The sequence below is a fragment of the Papio anubis genome, chromosome 5 (genome assembly GCF_008728515.1).
Source record: "Papio anubis isolate 15944 chromosome 5, Panubis1.0, whole genome shotgun sequence".
Classification (NCBI taxonomy): Eukaryota; Metazoa; Chordata; class Mammalia; order Primates; family Cercopithecidae; genus Papio; species Papio anubis.
In genome coordinates, this window is record NC_044980.1 from 149,791,137 (window position 1) to 149,811,717 (window position 20,581).

Sequence of the window (20,581 nt, forward strand, 5' to 3'; positions counted from 1 at the left end):
AATATTACAATTTTAAAGAAAGACAGGATTAGTAGTTCACACACAACCATTTAAAGAAGAGAGATTTTTCATGCAACTGTAAAAGGCCAGAATTATTTTCCCAAGGGTATGGGTAGTAGTGTCCTCATAGACAGAATTTTAAAGTTTAATGAGGCATTTATTCACCCCAATATATATAATATATATCATATATATTTTAACATGGATTTATAATATATATTAAAACATACATTACAAAAATGCAATATATATCATATATATGTTATATGTAATATATAATAAAAATTATATATAGTGTATAATATAAATTATGTATTATGTGTTGTATGTTTTATATATTATGTATTTTAATATATATCTTTGGTGAATGGATGTATTTATTAGGAAATAAATATTTTGAGACAGCATCTCACTTTATCGCCCAGGCTGGAGTGCAGTGGCAGGATCTCGGCTCACTGCAACATCTGCTTCCCAGGCTCAAGTGATTCTCCCACTTCAGCCTCCAGAGTAGCTGTGACTACTGGCATGTGCCAACACGCCCAACTAATTTGGGTATTTCTTGTAGAGACAGGGTTTTGCCACGTTGCCCAGGCTGGCATTCACCCAATATTTGTTACTCACTTACTACATGCCAGCTACTGTCCTAGGTACTGCAGACACAGTGGCCCAACACATGGCAAGTCCAGGTGCTACTTCCCTGCAGTTATCTGGGAAAGTCTTTATCCACTTGAGTCTACACTTGAGTCTTCAGGTCCAAGATGAACTTCTCTTAGAACTTGGGCTTCCGACAGAGATAGATTTTATGAATTCTGACCCCTGTGGGTTTCTTTACCCCATTCAGACTCCAGTCTGTGTATTGCACAGAATTTGACTATCTTCCTTCTAGTCTCCTTTCCTTTGTCTCTTTATTATCTTCCACCACCTCTGACACCTGAGTCCCAGTTTGTCTTCCAACATTTGTTAGCCTGAGAATGCCCCCAAATCAATCAGGGTAAAGCAGAATGCAAAAGAGTCTGACCTGAGATTCCATAGACCTGATTTCAACCAATCAGATGGGTAACCTCAAGCAAGACACATTTTTCTCAGTAAAGTGAGAACCTCAGGTCAAACCAGTGGCCTCCAAGTCACGGAAATGCATTCCAGGTGTCCCCTGAGGCAAAGGGGAGCCAAGCTGGTGGGGCTTCAGGCTGCCCACTCTACCCCTACTTTCAGACAGGGGGCCCTCACCTTCGTCTCTTTTGTTTACTAAGTTCCATTTATGATTTTATATTTTTTTAAAAGATCAATATGTGCAAAACTTTGACAAATACTGAATCATATAATCTCCAAATTTCTTTGAGATTTGGTATTGATTGGTACTGTTATTACCTCCCTATGTATTTATTGTTGATTGTATGCAAATTAGAGAAAGCAATCTCACAGATTTCAAAGCGCATTTGAAGAGTCATGTCTAATGAGGGAGTAAAACTTTTCTTCCAAGGGATTAAAAAGATGCCCTGTAATTCCATAACCAGTCTACCTTTTTCCCTTTTTCTATAATTAAAAACTTTTTTTCTTTTTTTAAATGGAGTCTCACTCTATCACCCAGGCTGGAGAGCAATGGCGCGATCTTGGCTCCTGGATTCAAGCAATTCTCCTGCCTCAGCCTCCCAAGTAGCTGGGATTACAGGTGCCCGCCACCACACCCAGCTAGTTTTTGTATTTTTAGTATCAACATGGGATTTCACCATGTTGGCCAGGCTGGTCTCAAACTCCTGACCTCACGTGATCCTCCCACCTCAGCCTCCCAAAGTACTGGGAATACATGCATGAGCCACCGTGCCCGGCCAATAAGAACATACTTTTAATAGAGACGGGGTTTTATCATGTTGCCCAGGCTGGTCTTGAACTCCTGGACTCAAGGTATCTGCCCACCTCAGCCTCCCAAAGTGCTGGGATTACAGGCATGAGCCACCGTGCCCAGCCAACCAGTCTACTTTACTTTTTAAACAGACTATTTTTTAGAGCAGTTTTAGGTTAACAGCAAAGCTGAGGGGAAAGTACAAAGAGTTCCCATATACCCGCTCCCCCCACACACTCACAGCCTCCACCATCATCGACATCCTGCACCAGAGTGGTGCATTTGATTTTGATGAGCCAACAATGACACGTCGTTAGTACCTAAAGTCCATAGTTCACACTGGGCTTCACTCTTGGTGTTGTACACTATGGGTTTGACAACACATAATGACATATATTCACCATTATGGTACCATAGACAATAGTTTCACTGCCATAAAAATCGCCTGTGCTCTGGAATGTCCTCCCTCTCATCAAACCCCTGGATATCATTATCTTTTGTTTGTTTGTTTGTTTGGGAGTTTTTTTGTTTGTTTTGTTTTATCTCATGTTTTAGATTCATAATCTCACTCTGTTGCCCAGGCATTGGCACAATTGTAGTTCTCTGCAGCCTCAAACTCCTGGGCTCAAGCATTCTCCCACCTCCTTCTCCTGGGTAGCTGAGACTATAGGTGTGCACCGTCATTCGTGGGTAACTTTAAAATATTTATTATTATTTTTTGAGACAGAGTCTCACTATGTCATCCAGGCTGAAGTGCAGTGGTGTAATCATGCCTCACTGCAGCCCCAACATCCCAGGCTCAGATGATCCTCCCACCTCAGCTTCCTGAGTAGCTGGGACCACATCATGCATGCAGGTACCACCACGTATGACTTTTTTTTTTTTTTTTTTAAGAGATGAAGTCTCACCATGTTGCCCAGGATGGTCTCAAACTCCTGGGCTTAAAAGATCCTTCTGCCTTGACCTCCCAAAGTGCTGATATTACAGATGGAAGTGAGCCACACGTCCAGCTGACTTTTTATTGTCCCCATAGTTTTACCTATTTTATCCAGAATCATACAATATGTAGCCTTTTCTGACTGGCTTCTTTTACTTGGTAATATACATTTAATGTCTCCTTTCTTTATTTTTGTGGATTTATAGCTAATTTCCTTTCATTACTTAATACTATTTCATTGTTGGGATGTACCACAGGTTATCTATTCACCTACTGAAGGACTTGGTTGATTCCAAGTTTTGACAATTATGAACACAACTGCTATAAACAATGTGTAACTTTTTGTTTGGATGGGAGTTTTCGACTCATTCGTGTAAATACCCAGGAGCCTGATTGTTGGATCATACGGTAAGAGTCTGTTTGGTTTTGTAAGACACTACCAAAATGTCTTCCAACATGGCTGTACCATTTTGCACTCTCATTAGCAATGAACGTGAGTTCCTGTTGTTCTACCTCCTCAACAACTTTTGTTGGTGGTGGTGTTTTGAGTGTTAGTGGTTCTAATAGTTATGCATGACATCTCATTGTGCTGGGCATGGTGGCTCATGCCTGTAATCCCAGCACTTAGGGAGGTTGAGGCAGGAGAATCACTTGAAGACAGCGGTATGGAGATACTTCATTGTTGTTGTAATTTGTTAATGGCATATGATTTTGAACACCTTTTCACATGCTTATCTGCCTTCTGTATATCTTCTTTGGTCAGGTGTCTGTTGAAATCTTTTGCTGATTTATTAGTCATGTTGTTCATTTTCTTATTATTGAGTTTTAAGAGCTCTTTGTATATTTTGGACAACAGACCTTTATCAGATACGTCTTCTGTAAATATTTTCTTGTAGCCTGTAGCTTGTCTTCTCATCCTCTTGTCCTTCACAGAACAGATTTCTTTTTTTTCATGCAGAACATACAAGATGATTCAAGCAGCATTTTTAATTTTAGTGAAGTCAGCTTATTAATTCTTTCTTTCATGGACCATTCCATTGGTGGTGTATCTAAAAACTGATTGCCAAAGCCAAGGCCATCTAGATTATCTCTTATGTTGTCATCTAGAAGTTTCGTTTTGTGTTAATTTCTAGAAGATTCATGTCTTCTAGAAGATTTATTTTGTGTTAATTTTTGGGAAGAGTGTAAGGTCTGTCCCTAGATTCAATTTTTTGCGTATGGATGTCTGGATGTTCCAGCACCACTTCTTGAAAAGACTCTCCTTTCATCATTGAACTGCCTTTGCTCCTTTGTCAAAGATTGGTTAACTATATTTGTACGAGTCTATTTCTAGACTCTCTATTGTCTTCCATTGACCCATTTGTCTATTCTTTCACCAGTACCACTCTGTCTCAATTGCTGTGGCTTTGTAGGCTTGAAGTCTGGTAATGTCAGTTCTCTAACTTCATTCTCTCTCTGTATGATATTGGCTATTCTGGGTCTTTTGCCTCTCTATGGAAACTTTAGAATCAGTTTGTCAATATCCATGAAATAACTTGGTGGGTAAATTAAGATTTTTAATTTGAGATACTTATGGATTCACAAGTAATTTTAAGAAGTAACACAGAGAAATCTCTTGTACACTTTGCCCAGTTTACCCCAATGGTAACATCTTGCAAAACTTTAATACAATATCACAACCAGGATATTGACAGAAATATAGTCAAGACACAGTTCCATCACTAAAAAAGTCCCTCATAATGCCCTTCATAGCACATCTACTTCCCTCCTGTTCCCACGTCCCTCTTAACTCATGGCAACCACTAATCTGCTTTTTTTAGTTTCAAGAATGTTATATAAATGGAATCAATCAGTATATTACCTTTGGTGGATGACTTTTTTAGCTAGCATATTCTCTGGAGATTCATCTATGTTGTTGCATGAATAAATAGTGCATTCCATTTTTTAACTGAATATTATTCCATGGTATGGATGTAAAACAAGTGGGTTTTACATCTGTGTTGTGTTCAGTATATGGATATTACAAAGAAAGCCGCTATGAATGTATGTTTACAAGTTTTTGTGTGAATGTAAGTCTTCATTTCTCTGAGATAGATGCCAAGGGGTACAATTGCTGGGTTGTATGATAGTGGCATGTTTAATTTTTAAGAAACTACCAACCTGGCATGGTGGCTCATGCCTGTAATCCCAACACTTTGGGAGGCTGAGGTGGGTGGATCACTTGAAGTCAGGAGTTTGAGACCCACCTGGCCAATATGGTGAAACCTCCTGTCTCTATTAAAGTTTAAAAAATTATCTGTGCATGGTGGCACATGCCTGTAATCCCAGCTACTCAGGAGGCTGAGGCAGGGGAATCACTTGAACCCAGGAGGTAGAGGTTGCAGTGAGCCGAGATCGCGCCACTACACTCCAGTCTGGGGAACACATGAGACTCTGTCTCAAAAAAAAAAAAAAAAGGAACTACCAGACTGTTTTCCTTATTGGCTTACTTTACGTGCCCACTAGCAATGTGTGGGTGGTATAGTTTCTCTGGTTTTACATCATAATTTGGTGTTGTTCCTTATTTATTATTTTTGTTTTAATCATTCTAATATGTGTGTAGTAGTATCTATATGTGTATAGTATTAAACTATTGTGGCTTTAATGTGCATTTCCCTAATGACTAATGATACTGAATATTTTCTCATGGGCTTATGTACTATCTGTATATCCTCTGAAAAAAAATTTATCTTGATATATTTTCCCTGTTTTCTAATTGGACTGTTTGTTTTTTTAATGTTGAATTTTGAGAGTTCCTTGTATATTCTACATACTAGTCCTTTATGGAATATGTAGTTTGCAAATATTTGCTCCAGTTTTTAGCCTGTCTTTATTCTTTTCCCCAGGTCATTCATAGAGTGAAAGTTTTTAATTTTGGAGGAGTCTAGCTAATCAATATTTCCCTTTATTAGTTATACTTTCGGGGTTGAGTTTAATAACTCTTTTCCAAGTCCTAGTTTCCAAAGATTATCCCCCATGTTTCTTTCCTAAAAGTTTTACAGTTTTCTGTTTTTAAAGTAAGTCGGTGATCTATTTTGAGTTCATTTTTTTAAATAAGGCGTGAGCCTTATTTAAGGTTAATTTTTTTGCCTGTGGATGTCTGATTGCTCCTGCACCGTATGTGCAAATGTCTATTTTTAAAAATTACTCTTGCACTTTTATTTTTAAAAATCTGTCAGCCATATTTGTAAAGATCTATTTCTGGGTGTTCTATTCAGTTCCATTTAGCTATCTGTTTTATCCCTCCATCCGTAACTTACAGTCTTGATTGCTATAGCTGTATAACTAGTCCTAAAATTAGGTAGACTGATTCATCCCACTCTATTCTTTTTTCCACAACTGTTCTATTCCCATTCCTTTCCCATTCCATATAAATTTTAGAATAATCACTTCTAAATCTACAGAATAACTAGGATTTTGATAGAAATCATATTAAATCTGTATATTACTTTGGGGAAAACTGACATTTTTACTATGTTGAGAAATCCAATCCATGAACCTCATATGTTTCTCCATTGACTTAGATCTTTTTAAATTTCTTTCTTCAGGTTGGGCATGGTGACTCACGCCTGTAATCCCAGCACTTTTGGGAGGCCAAGGCAGGTGGATCACTGGAGGTCAGGAGCTCGAGACGAGCCTGGCCAACATGGCAAAACGCTGTCTGTACTAAAAATACAAAAATTAGTTGTGCATAGTGGTGTGCACCTGTAACCCAGCTACTTGGGAGGCTGAGGCAGGAGAATTACTTGAACCTGGGAGGCAGAGTTTGCAGTGAGCTGAGATTGCACTACTGCACTCTAGCCTGGGCAACAGAGCAAGACTCTGCCTCAAAAAAAAATAAATAAAAAATTAGGCCGGGTGCAGTGGCTCACTCCTGTAATCCCAGCACTTTGGGAGGCTGAGGTGGGCAGATCACCTGAGGTCAAGGGTTCAAGACCAGCCTGGCCCTCATGGCAAAAACCCATCTCTACAAAAAATACAAAAATTGGCCGGGTGTGGTGGCACTTGTTTGTAGTCTCAGCTATTCACAAGGCTGAGGTGGGAGGATTGCTTGAGCCTAGGAGATTGATGTTTATGTGAGCCAAGACTGTGCCACTGCACTCCAGTCTGGGTGACAGAGCAAGACCCTGTCTCAAACCAAAAAAAAGAAAAAGAAAAAGTAAAAGAAAAAACTTCTTTGTCTTTTCTAGAAAGTGCATGCATACAGTGCTAATTCCTTTACTTACCTGTATCCCACACATTTTGATATGATTTCTATTTCTATTTTATTTCTGGAGTCTCACTCTGTTGCCCAGCCTGGAGTACAGAGGCACAATCATAGCTCATTTCTACTTCGAACTCATAGGCTCAAGCAAACCCCTTGTCTCAACCTCCCAAAGTGCTGGAATTATAGACATGAGCCACTGTGCCCTGCCAATTCAATGTAATTTTTATTTCCCTTTAGACTACCTTTTTGACTCTCTTTTACCACTTAGATTCTAACAACACAGTTCTAAGTGTTTGGAGATTTTCCTGTTACCTTTCTGTTATTGATTTCTAGTTTGATTCCACTGTGGTCAGAAAACACATGGTATTATTTCAGTTCTTTTAAAGTTGTTGAAGTTTCTTTTATAGCCCAGCATGTTGTCCTGATCTTGGTATACATTCTGTGGTATGTTGATGAGAATGTGTATTCTGTTGTTGTTGAATGGAGTGTTCTATTAATTTTGATTAAATCCCATTAGTTGATAGTGTTATTGATGTCTTCTATATAATTACCAATTCTCTGTTTAATTGTTCTTTAAATTTTTGAGAGAGGGGTGTGCCTCCTCAAACTACGAATGTGGATTTGTTTATTACTTTCAGTTCTACCAGTTTTTACTCTACATATTTTGCAGCTCTTATATTTGGTTAAAACACTTAGAATTGCCATGTCTTCTTGGTCCCTTTAATATCCTTTTTATCATTATGCCTCTCTGTGGTAATTTTCTCTGCTCTGCAGTCTATCATATTAATACAGCTATTTCTGGTTCACTTTAACATTTTCATAATACATCTTTCTTCATTCTTTTACTTTCAAAATGCCTATATTGTTATATTTGTAGGGAGCTTTTGTTGACAGCATGTAGTTAGGTCATGCTTTTTGGTTCACTCTGTCAATGTCTTTTAATTGGTGTATTTAGAACATTTACATTTAACGTGATTATTAATATATCGGGGCTTATGTATGCCATTTTATTTTTTGCTTTATGTTCTCTGTGTTTTTGTTTCTGTTTTATTTTTCCTGCCTTCCTGTGGTTTACTTGAACAGTTTTTAAAATTCTGTTCTGGTTTATCTATAATGTTTTTGAGTATACCTTCTTTTTAGCTTTTTTAGTGATTGCTCTAGGTATTCTATTATGTATACATAACTTTTTACAATCTATCATGCCATTTTAGTAGTTTGAGTGAAATATAGAAACCTTACCTTCCTTTCTATCCCTTTACTCTCCCACATTTATAATATAATGGCCTTAGATATTTCCTCAACAAAATTTTAATCCCACCAGACAGCTTAAACTGTCAAACATAACTTAGAAAATGCAAGAGAAGAAAAATCTATTGTGTTTTCCCATAGTTTTGCTTACCATGTTCTTTCTTCTTTATCTTCCACGATCCCGCCCTACTTTTTATAAATCATTTCCTTACTGTTTACAGAACATCCTTTAGCCATTCTTGTAGGATAGGTCTACTGATGGCAAATTTTGTTTTCCTTCAATTTATAATGTCTTGATTTTCCCATTATTTTTGAAGCATTAATTTGCTGGGATGGGATTCTGGGTTTTCAACTCTTTTCTTTCAGCACATGAAAAACAATGTGCCACTTCCTTCTGTTTTCCATGGTTTCTGATAAGAAATCGTCTGTCATTTGAATTGTTTTCCCCTGTAGATATATGTCATTTTTCTCTAGCTACTTTCAAAAATATTTATTTATTTATTTATTTTTTTGAGACAGGGTGTTGCTCTGTTTCCCAGGCTGATGTGCAGTGGTATGATCACAGTTCACTGCAGCCTCAACCTCCCAGGCTCAAGCAGTCCTCCCAACTCAACCTCCTGAGTAGCTGGGACTACAAGGATGAACCGCCATGTCTAGCTAATTTAAAAAAAAAAAAAAATGTAGAAACGGGTTCTCCCTATGTTGCCCAGGCTGTTCTCAAACTCCTGAGCTCAAGTGATCTTCCTACCTTGGCGACATTTTTTGTTTGTTTGTTTTCAGCCTTTAATTGTGCTTTGTCTTAGCATGGATTTCTCTGAGTTCACCCTATTTGGTGTTATCTCTGCTTCTTCAATCTGTAGATTTATGTCTTTTGCTAAATTTGAGGGCTTTCAATCATTATTTCTTCAGCCTTACCCCTTCTTCTCTCTTTCTAGGATTTCAGTGACACAAAGTTAGATCTTTTGTTATAGTCCCACAAGGCCTTGAGGCTTTATTTTTCTTCTAATCACTATTCTCTATGTTGTTTAGATTGGGTAGTTTCTGTTATCCTCTTTCAGTTCACTGATTTTTTTCTCTTCTCCTCCATTCTGCAGTTCAGCCCAACCACTTTTTTCTTCAGCTATTATAGTTTTAGTTCTAAAATTTTTCTTCAGCTATTTTTCTTTTTTCTTTTTTCTTCAGCTATTATAGTTTTTTTCTTCAGCTATTTTCTTTTTTTTTTTTCTTCAGCTTTTTTCTTCAGCTATTATAGTTTTAGTTCTAAAATTTTCATTTGGTTCTTCTCTTTCTCTTCTTTTCCTTTGTTGAAGTTTTCTTATTCTTTGCTGAGGATTTCTATTTCTTTCATTTGTTCCAAGAACATTCCTAACTCCCTTTTCATGGATGCCTTAAAGTTTTTATGATATTAACTTAACATCTCTGTCATTTTGATGTTGTCTCCTATAGGTTGTCTCTTTTCATTCCATTTTGAATTTTCCTATTTCTTGGTATGACTAGTGATTTTTGGTTTAAGTCTGGACATTTATTCATTAGAAGACTCCGAATCTTATTTAAACTTACTTTTAACAGACTTCTTCTGACTCTATTCCAGTAGGAGATGGGGAGGGGGCGTCACTTTGTTACTTGTATAGCAGTTCAGGTTCCCTACTTGGCCCCCAGGGTGGACTTCCCATTACTACTAGGCAAGGGTGGGAGTTCCAGCTCCCCACATGGACACCACTAGCATAGGGAAGAGGAGGGAAGGCCTTCATCACCAGCTATCAGGAATGAAAGTCAAAGTCCAAGCTCCTTCCTTGGCATTCTCTGATACCACACACTGGGGATATAGGAGGCCTCATTACAGCCTCAAGAGGATGTTAGATGTTAATCTCAGCTCCACTCGGCCTTTGCTGTCATGGGTGAGGGTGAGGCCACAGGTTTTTTTTCTTTTTCTTTTTTTCTGTGATGTTTCGCTGAAGTAGACTTGTAATTGTGTAAAAGTTTTCTACTTTCCTTGGCTGCCCCTTTCCTGGTCTTTTATTTATTTATTTATTTTCTCCGGATCATATCTTTGTTGGGATTATTTTGGCGTAGGTGTTTCCAGCTTCTTCACCTCCAGGTTGTGGAATATATGAGGCAAAAATTAACCAACCAAACAAAAAAACCCAGGGAAATAACCACGATGTTGTTCCTCAGTTCCTGAGGTTCCTAGCTTTCTTTCCACCTTTCAAGTCTTCTGCTGTTTGTTTTATATGTAATGTTCAAGATCTTTAGTTGTACTGATCAGGAAGGACAGAGAAAAACACATCTACTCTATCTCTCCGGAAGCAGTAAGAAGTGAATTATCAGGGCTGGGCGCGGTGGCTCAAGCCTGTAATCCCAGCACTTTGGGAGGCCGAGACGGGCGGATCACGAGGTCGGGAGATCAAGACCATCCTGGCTAACACGGTGAAACCCCGTCTCTACTAAAAAAATACAAAAAACTAGCCGGGCGAGGTAGCGGGCGCCTGTAGTCCCAGCTACTCGGGAGGCTGAGGCAGGAGAAGGGCGTGAACCCGGGAGGCGGAGCTTGCAGTGAGCTGAGATCCGGCCACTGCACTCCAGCCTGGGCGACAGAGCAAGACTCCGTCTCAAAAAAAAAAAAAAAAAAAAGAAGTGAATTATCAAAGTAGTCAATAAAATACTTGTTTCCTTTTGTATCTCTACATGTTTTGAATTTTCTCAAATAGACCCATTAATTTGGCAGTAAGAAAATATACCTAGTTTTAAAATTATTTAAATTCAAAATTGTATATGCTACGTTATATCCTTCCTGGCTATCATCAACACTTTTCATAACGTTAGTGAAGTCACAAGGAGGTGACCCCAGTGCATTACACTGACATAATGTTGCAAGTTGTGTTCTCTGTGAAGCAGATTTTGAGACAGAGTTTTGTGGGAAGGATGTTTATTAAGGAGCGCCCTTAGGACCAGCACCTGTGGAAGGGAAAAGGGTGGAAGCAGGAGTACACAGGGAAGGAAGGTGAATTTTGATGCAGGCCCCTCAGGAAGCTCTGGAACTAGAATAGCCCTTCAGACTTGGTCTGTGTTGAGCTGACAGCCAGACCCTCATACTCTACATCACACAGTTCTTGATGTGGACTCTGGAAAGAGCATCACATTGGGTGAAAGAGATCTCTGCAACTGGCACCATTTCCAAACTCACTGCCAGCTGAAAGGTGTCTATGGGCAGCATTCTCAGCAACTGAGGACACAAGTCCTTCATCGAAGGAGGGTCTGGATAGTGCATCACCACGTATACCCCACATGAATTTTTTTTTTTTTTCCTCTTTGAGACAGAGTATCACTCTGCACCCAGGTTGGAGTGCAGTGGCCAATCTTGGCTCACAGCAACCTCCACCTCCCAGGTTCAAGAGATTCTTCTGCCTCAGCTTCCTGAGTAGCTGGGATTACAGGTACGCACCACCATGGCTGGCTAATTTTTGTATTGTTAGTAGAGACGGTGTTTCACCATGTTGGCCAGGCTGGTCTCGAACTCCTTACCTCAGGTGATCCGCCAGCCTCAGCCTCCCAAAGTACTGGGATTACAGGCATGAGCCACAGAGCCCAGCCATCACATGGATATTTCTAATGGGAGCGTGTCTTTCAAAACATCTGCTCTAATCTCATTTTATAGATCCTGCAGCAAAAGGCAGAAATTACATACGGTCACATATTAACAACTACCTTCCCAAATATTTTTTCTCACAGCAACTACAGCGACCTTTACAAAGTGCAAATATGATCAAGTCACTCTTCAACTTAAAATGTTTCAGTGGCTTCTCATTACTAAGGACAGAAGTTAAAGTTGCATACACGAACCTCAAAGCCTTGCACAGTCTGTCTCCTGCTGCTCCCTCTAGCATCTTGCCTTCCATTCTTGCCCTGCCAGCCATGATGGTCTGCCTTCAACATTTTGAGGCACCTTGCTTCTTCTCGCCATAGACGGGTTTCTTCTGCTTGAAAGACTCCACCCTAACATGACAACTGCATGAGTGATCTTATACTGCTTTTGCCAAAATATCGCTTTGTCATCTTTGTACTTATGCATGTAATGCCAGACTTTAAGTTTGGATCATTGGTTAGTAATCAACCATCCACTGTCTCATTGCACTTGCAGCAGCAGAATTGTTACCATGGTGACGAATATTGCTGTTAAAAGTATTGGCTTTTATCTGATAGGGATATTGACTTGATGCCCCAATTGATAACTCCCTCTGAGGAAGAGGCCTGTTGCTTTGAAATACGTAGGTATTTATGCATCTATCTCTGATGAAGTATCAAGATAGAAAAGGAAATGTAGAGAAAGTGCATGGTACAGCTGTGGTGGGCAAGTCCCCATCGCTAGTTTACTTAAATTGCGTTTGGGTGAATAAAGTATATTCATGCTGAAGAAACCCTTCAGGCAGGGGAGGGTGCATAAAACAAGACTAGAAGAAAGGCAAAAGATAAAACCATAGTCTACACAATCATGAAATTAAACCGTTTGTAGCTAGGATAATTCAGACTCTGGCATAGCTACAAATCTGGAACTCCAGACTAAAGGCTTTGAAATGAGTTTCCTTTTATCTCTCTCCTCTACCCCACCTGCCAACCTTTCACACTCTTGGGTGGTTTTCCCAAAGGCCCTCTCAGACTTTTGAGCGTGTGCCTCTCTCTCTGTCCTTCTACCTGTACCCACTGTTTCAAGAGTCAACTCCCAGAACATCTTAATCTCAGCCCCTATGGTATTTATCAAAAATCACAAGGTGAGATTTTCCAGCCACCCACTAGAGCAACTGAGAAGGGATTCCCCCGATACTGACAAACCACCACTCCTCCCAGAATATGTCGCTTCTCACCTCCTCCATCTCGACTACACATATTTGCTGTTCAGAAAAGATTCCTAAGTTTTGCTGGAAACCCAACTTCTGTCCTCCAAGGTACTGCTGCTGCAGAGAATGAACAAAGACTTGCAAGGCTGGGCAGGTGCTCCCCTCCTGGACTTACATGGCTCCCAGAATCATTTTTCTCAAATCCGACTTTTATTATCTGGTGTTAATAATTTAATGTTTTTCATTGACTCCTTTTACAGGTTTTTTAAAAATGGAAAGGCAATTTTTTTACAATAAAGGTTTTTAAAATTTGTAATCCCATGTCTAATGTAGTGTGATTTTTTTATTCTGGGAATTAACTTGCACACAAACACATAATTTACATCATGTTAGTACAGCATTTTGGACTATTTTTTTCTTAATATATTTAAACATTTTTCTATGTTTCTATATTCTGAATACTTTTTACGTCACTTAGAATTTTTATTTCATACTTATTGAAAGATATCTTTCAGACTTAGATATTCTGTCATACATCGCTCGTGTGTGCGTGTAAAAAGGAAAACATTGATGAAATAAATTGATTAGGCCATTTCTAAGGCAGTGATAGTGACATGCAGTTGACACCTTGCTGACAGTGATTTAAAAACAATCCTGATTTCAGAGATGTTAAAGATACAATAACAACACCCCGTGAATACACTCTCTTCTTCAAGAAATAGAATAATCACTCTTTTGTTGAAACTCCTTGTGTGTGCCTCCCAGATCAGGCATCTCTCCCTTTACCCTGTAGATAGTCACTATCCTTAATTTTGTGATTATCATTTGCTTGTTTTTCTCTATACGTTTAGCAAATATATATCCCATTGTTGAATCTTATTTTTGAGCTCTTCTACAAATTGAACTATATCATATATATTTTTGTGATTTGCTTTTAGTATCCCACATTATGTAAGATTTATCCATGCTAGCCGGGCACGGTGGCTCATGCCTGTGATCCCAGCACTTTGGGAGGCCTAGGAGGGCAGATTGCTTGAGGTCAGGAATTGAAGACCAGCCTGGCCAACATGGCGAAACCTTGCCTCTAGTAAAAATACAAAAAAATTAGCTGGGCATGGTGGTGCATGCCTATAATCCCAGCTACTCAGGAGGCTGAGGCATGAGAATTGCTGGAGCCTGGGTGGCCAAGGTTGCAGTAAACCACGATTACTCCACTGCACTCCAGCCTGGGTAACAAACCCAGACTCTGTCTCAAAAAGATAAAAAATAAAGATTTATTCATGCTAACATGTAGAGCTGCCATTCATTTTCACTATTGTAGATTATGCACTGTAGTCCATTCTACAATTTATTAACTCTCCTGTTTGAGGAACATTTGGGCAATTTCCAGGGTTTTGCTATTACAACTTGTTTTACTGTAAACATTCTCCTAGTTGTCTACTGGTAAGCATATGTGAGAATTTCTCCACTGTCTACACCTTGGAGGAAGACTTGTTAAGATTAGATCAAGAGTCAGCACACATTTTCTTAAAGGCCCAGATAATATTTTAGATTCTGCGGGCCATATGGTCTCCATTGCAACTACTCAGAGCTGTCATTTTTAGTGTGAAAGCAGCCATAGACAATATGCAAAGGAATGGCTGTGGCTATGTTCCAATAAAACTTTATTTACCAATCCAGACAGCTGGCAAGATTTAGACCTCAGAACATGGTTTGCCAATTCCCGATCTAGATGAGTAGATTTCCTATTCTAATTGCCTACAAATACTGCTGCACTGCTCCTTCCTAACCTGCATATCCCCTGAGGGGAGGTGAATCCTGTCTCTGCTTAGGCTAAGGACTGGACTGAATGTCCATGTTCAGGGGCATTCAGAGAAAAGAGGAGAATGGGTGTGGGGACGTGGTGGCGGTAGTGCATCCCAGCTCTTCGTCTGTGGCTTTGACAATCTCTGGGAAGCAACAGAAGAAAGGGATTGAGGCAAAGCAGAACATTCACATTGGCTCTGCTGGGCCTGGGTGGGTGGTGGGGCCCTACCTGCCTGGAGGCTGGGGTCTCCGGCTGTAGCGTAGCCACCATCACAGAAGCCACTGTGAGGTCACCACCAGGCTATGGGCAGAAAAATTCAAACAGGAGATTGTATTTCTTTTGGAGTTGTATGATTTCCTTTATTATTTGAGCTGCAGTAAAGAAAGCTGGGATGGGCTCCTCTAGGGATACTTCCCAGATCCCTGGGCAGTTGTAGCCCTGGCTCCTCTTTAAATGGATTTGGTTTCAAAGATGATCGTCTCCGTGGTCTCGGATGTCACAGTGCCGCTGATCATCTCCAGCTCCTGGCCACCCTGGGCTTTCTCCACTTTGGCCTCTACGTTTTGCTTCTCCACCATCTTAGCCACGATATCTACCTCTCTGTTGTGTGATGTGACCCTTGCTTTTGAACCAGGAGTGGCCCTGAGGCTCCTTAAAAACGAGCTGATCTTACTGGCTTTCTTACGTAAAGCTCCTGTGCTAGATGCAGATCGGTTCTTCCCCAGTTCGTGAGTTGTTCTCGACTCTTTTTTGGTGGAGCTGTGGGTGGAGCTCTTGCGAGAGGAGCTATGTCGCTTGCCCCTCACGTTGCTGTGCCCTTTTTCTTTTTTGTCATCTCTCATGTTTTTATGGCCAGATACGGACCGGCGGGAGGACGGTTTCTGATTCTTGTCCCCCACTGTCCTGCGGTGACTTTCACTTGCCTTGCGGTGATGAGAACTTTTCCTACTGGGATGTCTGTCCTTCTTTTCTCTTCTTTCCTTTTTTTCATTCCAGGCTTCAGCACTGGGCGGGGAAACCTTCTGGCTTCCATCTCGCTCACTCATGTAGCCTTCGCTCTGCAAGGTGGAGATGAGGGGCCCCACGGCTGGCCCTTCAGTTCTTTCTGCTGCACACTTGCTGGTCGTCATACTGCCTGCAAACGCCGCACTCAAGCTGCTGTCTTGGGAGAGACTGGTGGTCCCCGCCATCGAGGTGGAAGTACCTGCCGAGGAGATGCTTGCGGCACCCACCAAGGCCAAGCTGATACCATCTGAGGATATGTTGGCAGCACCTGCCATGGACTTGCTGGATTCGTTTTCTCCTGGATTTTTGATGGCTGCTCCCGCCAGCGCTGTGGTCACCTGGCCTGGGCCTGCAGATTTGGTTGCTGCTATGCTCACAGCGCCTGTTGCAGGACTCGTGGCTGCCCCTGCTATTGCCACATCTGTTCTAGGGCCTGTTGCTGTTCCTGCCACTGCTATGCCACCTGCTGTCCTGGCTGCTGCTCCTTCAGCAGTCCCTGGAGTGCTCCGGGATAGAGAAGCTGCACTAGCCGTTCTGTGGGAGGCACGTTGGATCCCCTCTCCCCCAGCATAAGCAGAAGAGGTGGCTGCAGATACATCACAAGGCTTGTGGAGCCCAGTCTCACTCTGATCCCTTTCTCTGTGGAGCTCTGCAGCCTGTACCAAGGGGAAGAGAAACAGATGAGATAGAGATGACTGAAATGGAGATCAGAACTTTCTGCTCCTCTCTTATCCTGGAGCTGAACAATTCAAAGCCTTATAATTAAAAGAACCTGGGTCGGGCACGGTGGCTCACACCTGTAATCCCAACACTTTGGGAGGCTGAGGCGGGCAGATCGCTTGAGGCCAGGAGTTCAAGACCAGCCTTGCCAACATAGCAAAACCCCGACTCTACTAAAAATACAAAAAATTAGCTGGACAGGGTGGCACGTGCCTGTAATCCCAGCTACTCAGTAGGCTGGGGTAGGAGTATCGCTTGAACTCAGAAGGCGGAGGCTGCAGTGAGCCAAGATCACGCCACTCTACTACACTCCAGCCTAGGCAACAGAGTGAGACACTGTTTAGAAAAAGAAAAGAAGAAGAAGAAGGAGAAGGAGAAGCAGAATCTCTAAAATCATCAAGTCTAAGTTGTTTTTTTTTTGTTGTTTTTTTTGGTTTTTTTTTTTTTTTTGAGACAGAATCTCACTCTATCGCCCAGGCTGGAGTGCAGTGGCACGATCTCGGCTCACTGCAACCTCCACCTCCTGGGTTCAAGGGATTCTCCTGCCTTTGCCTCTTGAGTAGCTAGGACAACAGGCGCCCACCACCATGCCTGGCTAATTTTTTTGTATATTTAGTAGAGATGATTTTCATCATGTTGACCAGACTGGTCTCAACCTCCTGAACTCTGGTGATCCGCCTTCCTCGGCCTCTCAAAGTACTGGGATTATAGGCATGAGCCACTGCACCCAGCCTAAGCCTAAGTCTTGCTCTCATTTGTTGCCAGGTTCCATCTACAGTACCCCTTCAATGGTCACTCAATTTTGGTTGAGCAATTCCAGTACCAGAGAAAGTACTGATACAATTCCTCATCCTTGGACATTGTATTTTGTACACTTATTTTTACATATTCTGCAGGACAGATTTCCAGAAGTGGGATTGCACAGTCAAGGGATACACTCACTTTACATTTTGGTGGCTACTAAGATTGTGCATGTGCATACACACACGCAGGGTGTGCTGATTGACACAGAAATCAGTGCCTGGTAGTCACAGGGAGACAGACTGTGACTCAGATGGAAGAAAGACTTCTTCATTGTTAAAAATCTTGCACAGCACTTTGGGAGGCTGAGGCAGGTGGATCACCTGAGGTCAGGAGTTCAAGACCAGCCTGGCTAACATGGTGAAACCTTATCGCTACTAAAAAAATAAAATAAAATAAAATAAAATAAAATAATAAATACAAAAATTAGTTGGACATGGTGGTGGGTGCCTATAATCCCAGCTACTCAGAGACTCAGAGGCTGAGGCAGGAGAATCTCTTGAACCTGGGAGGTGGAGGTTGCACTGAGCCAAGATCATGCCATTGCACTCCAGCCTGGGAAATAAGAGCGAAACTCTGTCTCAAAAAAAAAAAAAATGCACAAAAAACTGTACAGTCTCCAATTGCATATTGGACACTCCAATTGCATATTGGAGACTCAGAAGGGTGGGAGGGGGTGAGGGATGAGAAATTACTTAGTGGGTACAATGTATATTATTCAGATGATGGTTACACTAAAAGCCCAGATTTTACCAGTATACGATATATCCACGAAAAAAAAAAAAACTACGCTTGCACCCCTTATATTTATACAAATAAAGAAAAGTTCCACAACACATCAGACCACCTGGGTTGGGGTAATAAGTGTTTAAGAAAAGACTGACAATCAGGATGGTGTAGAAAGGATTTCAACCCTGGGTGTGAGACCGGAGTAGCTGATACCTAAGGTCTCTGAAATTCAGCCTTATGGGACACTTTGAACAAGCCCTCCCACCTCCCAGTGTGGTAAGTCCCCTAGTAGTGGCTCGTTTGGTCCTGAGCCCTTGCAAATGCAATACATTTTCCAGGTGGGCCTCAGAAAGCACCAAAGGCTTTGTAGGACTGGCTTTGAACTGCTCCCTCAAAGACCCCGCCCCATGTTCTCGAGCCTTAGAGAGGCTTACCACTAGGCTTTTGTTGTCTTCGGGTGCTGTGTCCCCAGTTAGAAGTGTCGGGGTACTACAGTAACTCTCTACTGGTGGCCTCAGGAGATAGACAAGTTTTTCCCAATAGCAAAAGAGATCTTCCCGTGTGTCAGAAGAGGGACACAGCTGCAGATAAAAAGTACGGCCAGTGGCGAGTTTCAGGCGCAGCTGCTGTTTCTCACGATCGTGGATGGAGATCTTCACAAACTTCAAGGGAAGCAGTCTCGTGAGCTCTAGAGTCTTGACGGGCCTGCGACCTCTCCCCTTGGCAAACCAGCCCTGTCTGACATGCTCTTCACAGATTTTAGTTGGTCGGGCCAGCACCATGACGTCAGGCAGTGGGAGGATGGGGCTGGTGCAGACGATGCCCACTGTCACCATTCGGACACGGTTGTGTACATCAATCACTTCTCCCTTTTTGTTTATCTGAATAAAATTACTCTCGAACATCGGTGCATACTTGAAAATGTCGTACTCTCCTCTCTTGTACAATTGTCGCTGCAGGTCCCCCATGGAGGTTTTGAACGCACTCATTGAATAGTAGCTGCGGGCTGTGTAATAAGGTAAACAAGATTCATTGCTCATAGTTCTCTTCATTTAAGACCACTCCACCAGCCACAAATAGAGTCCCCGAGAGAGAGAGGGAGAGAAGGTAACTGCCCATCTCCCTACAGGGCTTCTGCCTAAATCTCCTGGCACCACCACATTTATCCTCTGCAGTCCTTTGTGACCTGTACTCATCTCACACCCCTTTGTCCTAGCCTCCATGCAACTATCCCTTCGAGTCAGGGTCACCAGCCTTCCCCGCAAAACAAATCAACACCTCCACAGGGGTGAGGCTGACCTTGCCGGGGTGTAGGTGTGGGTAGGCTGGGTATTTTTTTCAATCAAAATGCTGGGACGCATAATTTATGAAGTCATTCTGCTTTTATAAATATCTGGGTTGTTTCCAGTTTTGCTGTTTTAGATACCCCTTCAAGGATCATCTTCTTGCAAAAATAGTTTTGCTTCAGCTGAATTGCTTCCTGGGGATAAAATCCTGGGCATGTAAGGTGTGCTTGCTAAGGGCAGGGGTGCTGTCTAGATGCTGATCTCTGTGTCCCCAGTGTGTAGGTGGCACAGTGCCAGCAGGCACTCAGGAATAGGTGTTGAACGAATGGTCCCAAGGGACTTCTGTTCCCCATCAGAACTAAAGAGCCAGGGTTCCATTTGGGCAGTGATTTTCAGGATATGGAGGATTTTCTCAACTATTCTCTCATTTGAAGTGGTTTTTTATTTTTTATTTTTTATTTTTTTATGGAGTTTCACTCTTGTCCCCCAGGCTGGAGTGCAGTGGTTCAATCTCTGCTCACTGCAACCTCTGCCATCCAGGTTCAAGCAATCCTCCTGCCTCACGCTCCCAGGTAGCTGAGATTACAGGTGCCTACCACCACGCCCAGCCAATTTTTGTATTTTTAGTAGAGTCAAGGGTTTTTCACCATGTTAGCCAGGCTGATCTCCAACTCCCGAACTCTGGTAATCCACCCTCAGCCTCTCAAAGTGCTGGGATTATAGGTGTGAGCTACCGCACCCAGCCAGAAGCAGGTTTATCTTTTAAAACATCATTTTAGAGTGAGAAAACTGAGGCTCAAGATTGTCTTGCTTGAGGTTAGAGTCCAGAGCCGGATTCTAGGTCCAACCTTTTTCTCTTCCTCAAGCTGCACGGCTCACTGAGAATCTCATTCTGCATCAAAGTGAGTGTCATTGGTAGGTAGTGACATGTGTGGGGATTTACTGGGAACCACAGGAATTCTTGGAGGTCTTGAATCACCACAGGATTTCCCACACGGATATGTCTGCTGCTTCACTTTTGATGCCTACTTGATAAACCACTGACGTTCTGTTTCTTTTTAAAGCTCTTCTGAGAAATGATGGCAAAGACATCTATCTGGAGTTTTTGCTTTGTTTTGTTTTACTTTGTA

The 20,581-nt window shown here is 41.7% G+C and overlaps 1 protein-coding gene across 1 annotated transcript; it reads right to left on the bottom strand.

The window, feature by feature from the left end:
• Positions 1-15,243: 15,243 nt before the first annotated feature.
• Positions 15,244-19,304, bottom strand: FAM71B (family with sequence similarity 71 member B). The gene is made up of 2 exons (XM_003900427.4): positions 18,600-19,304; positions 15,244-16,571 (listed from the first exon to the last, which is right to left on the bottom strand). The coding sequence occupies exons 1-2, from the start codon at positions 19,215-19,217 to the stop codon at positions 15,360-15,362; spliced, it is 1,830 nt and encodes a 609-aa protein (XP_003900476.2). The 5' UTR covers positions 19,218-19,304; the 3' UTR covers positions 15,244-15,359.
• Between the last annotated feature and the right edge of the window lie 1,277 nt (positions 19,305-20,581).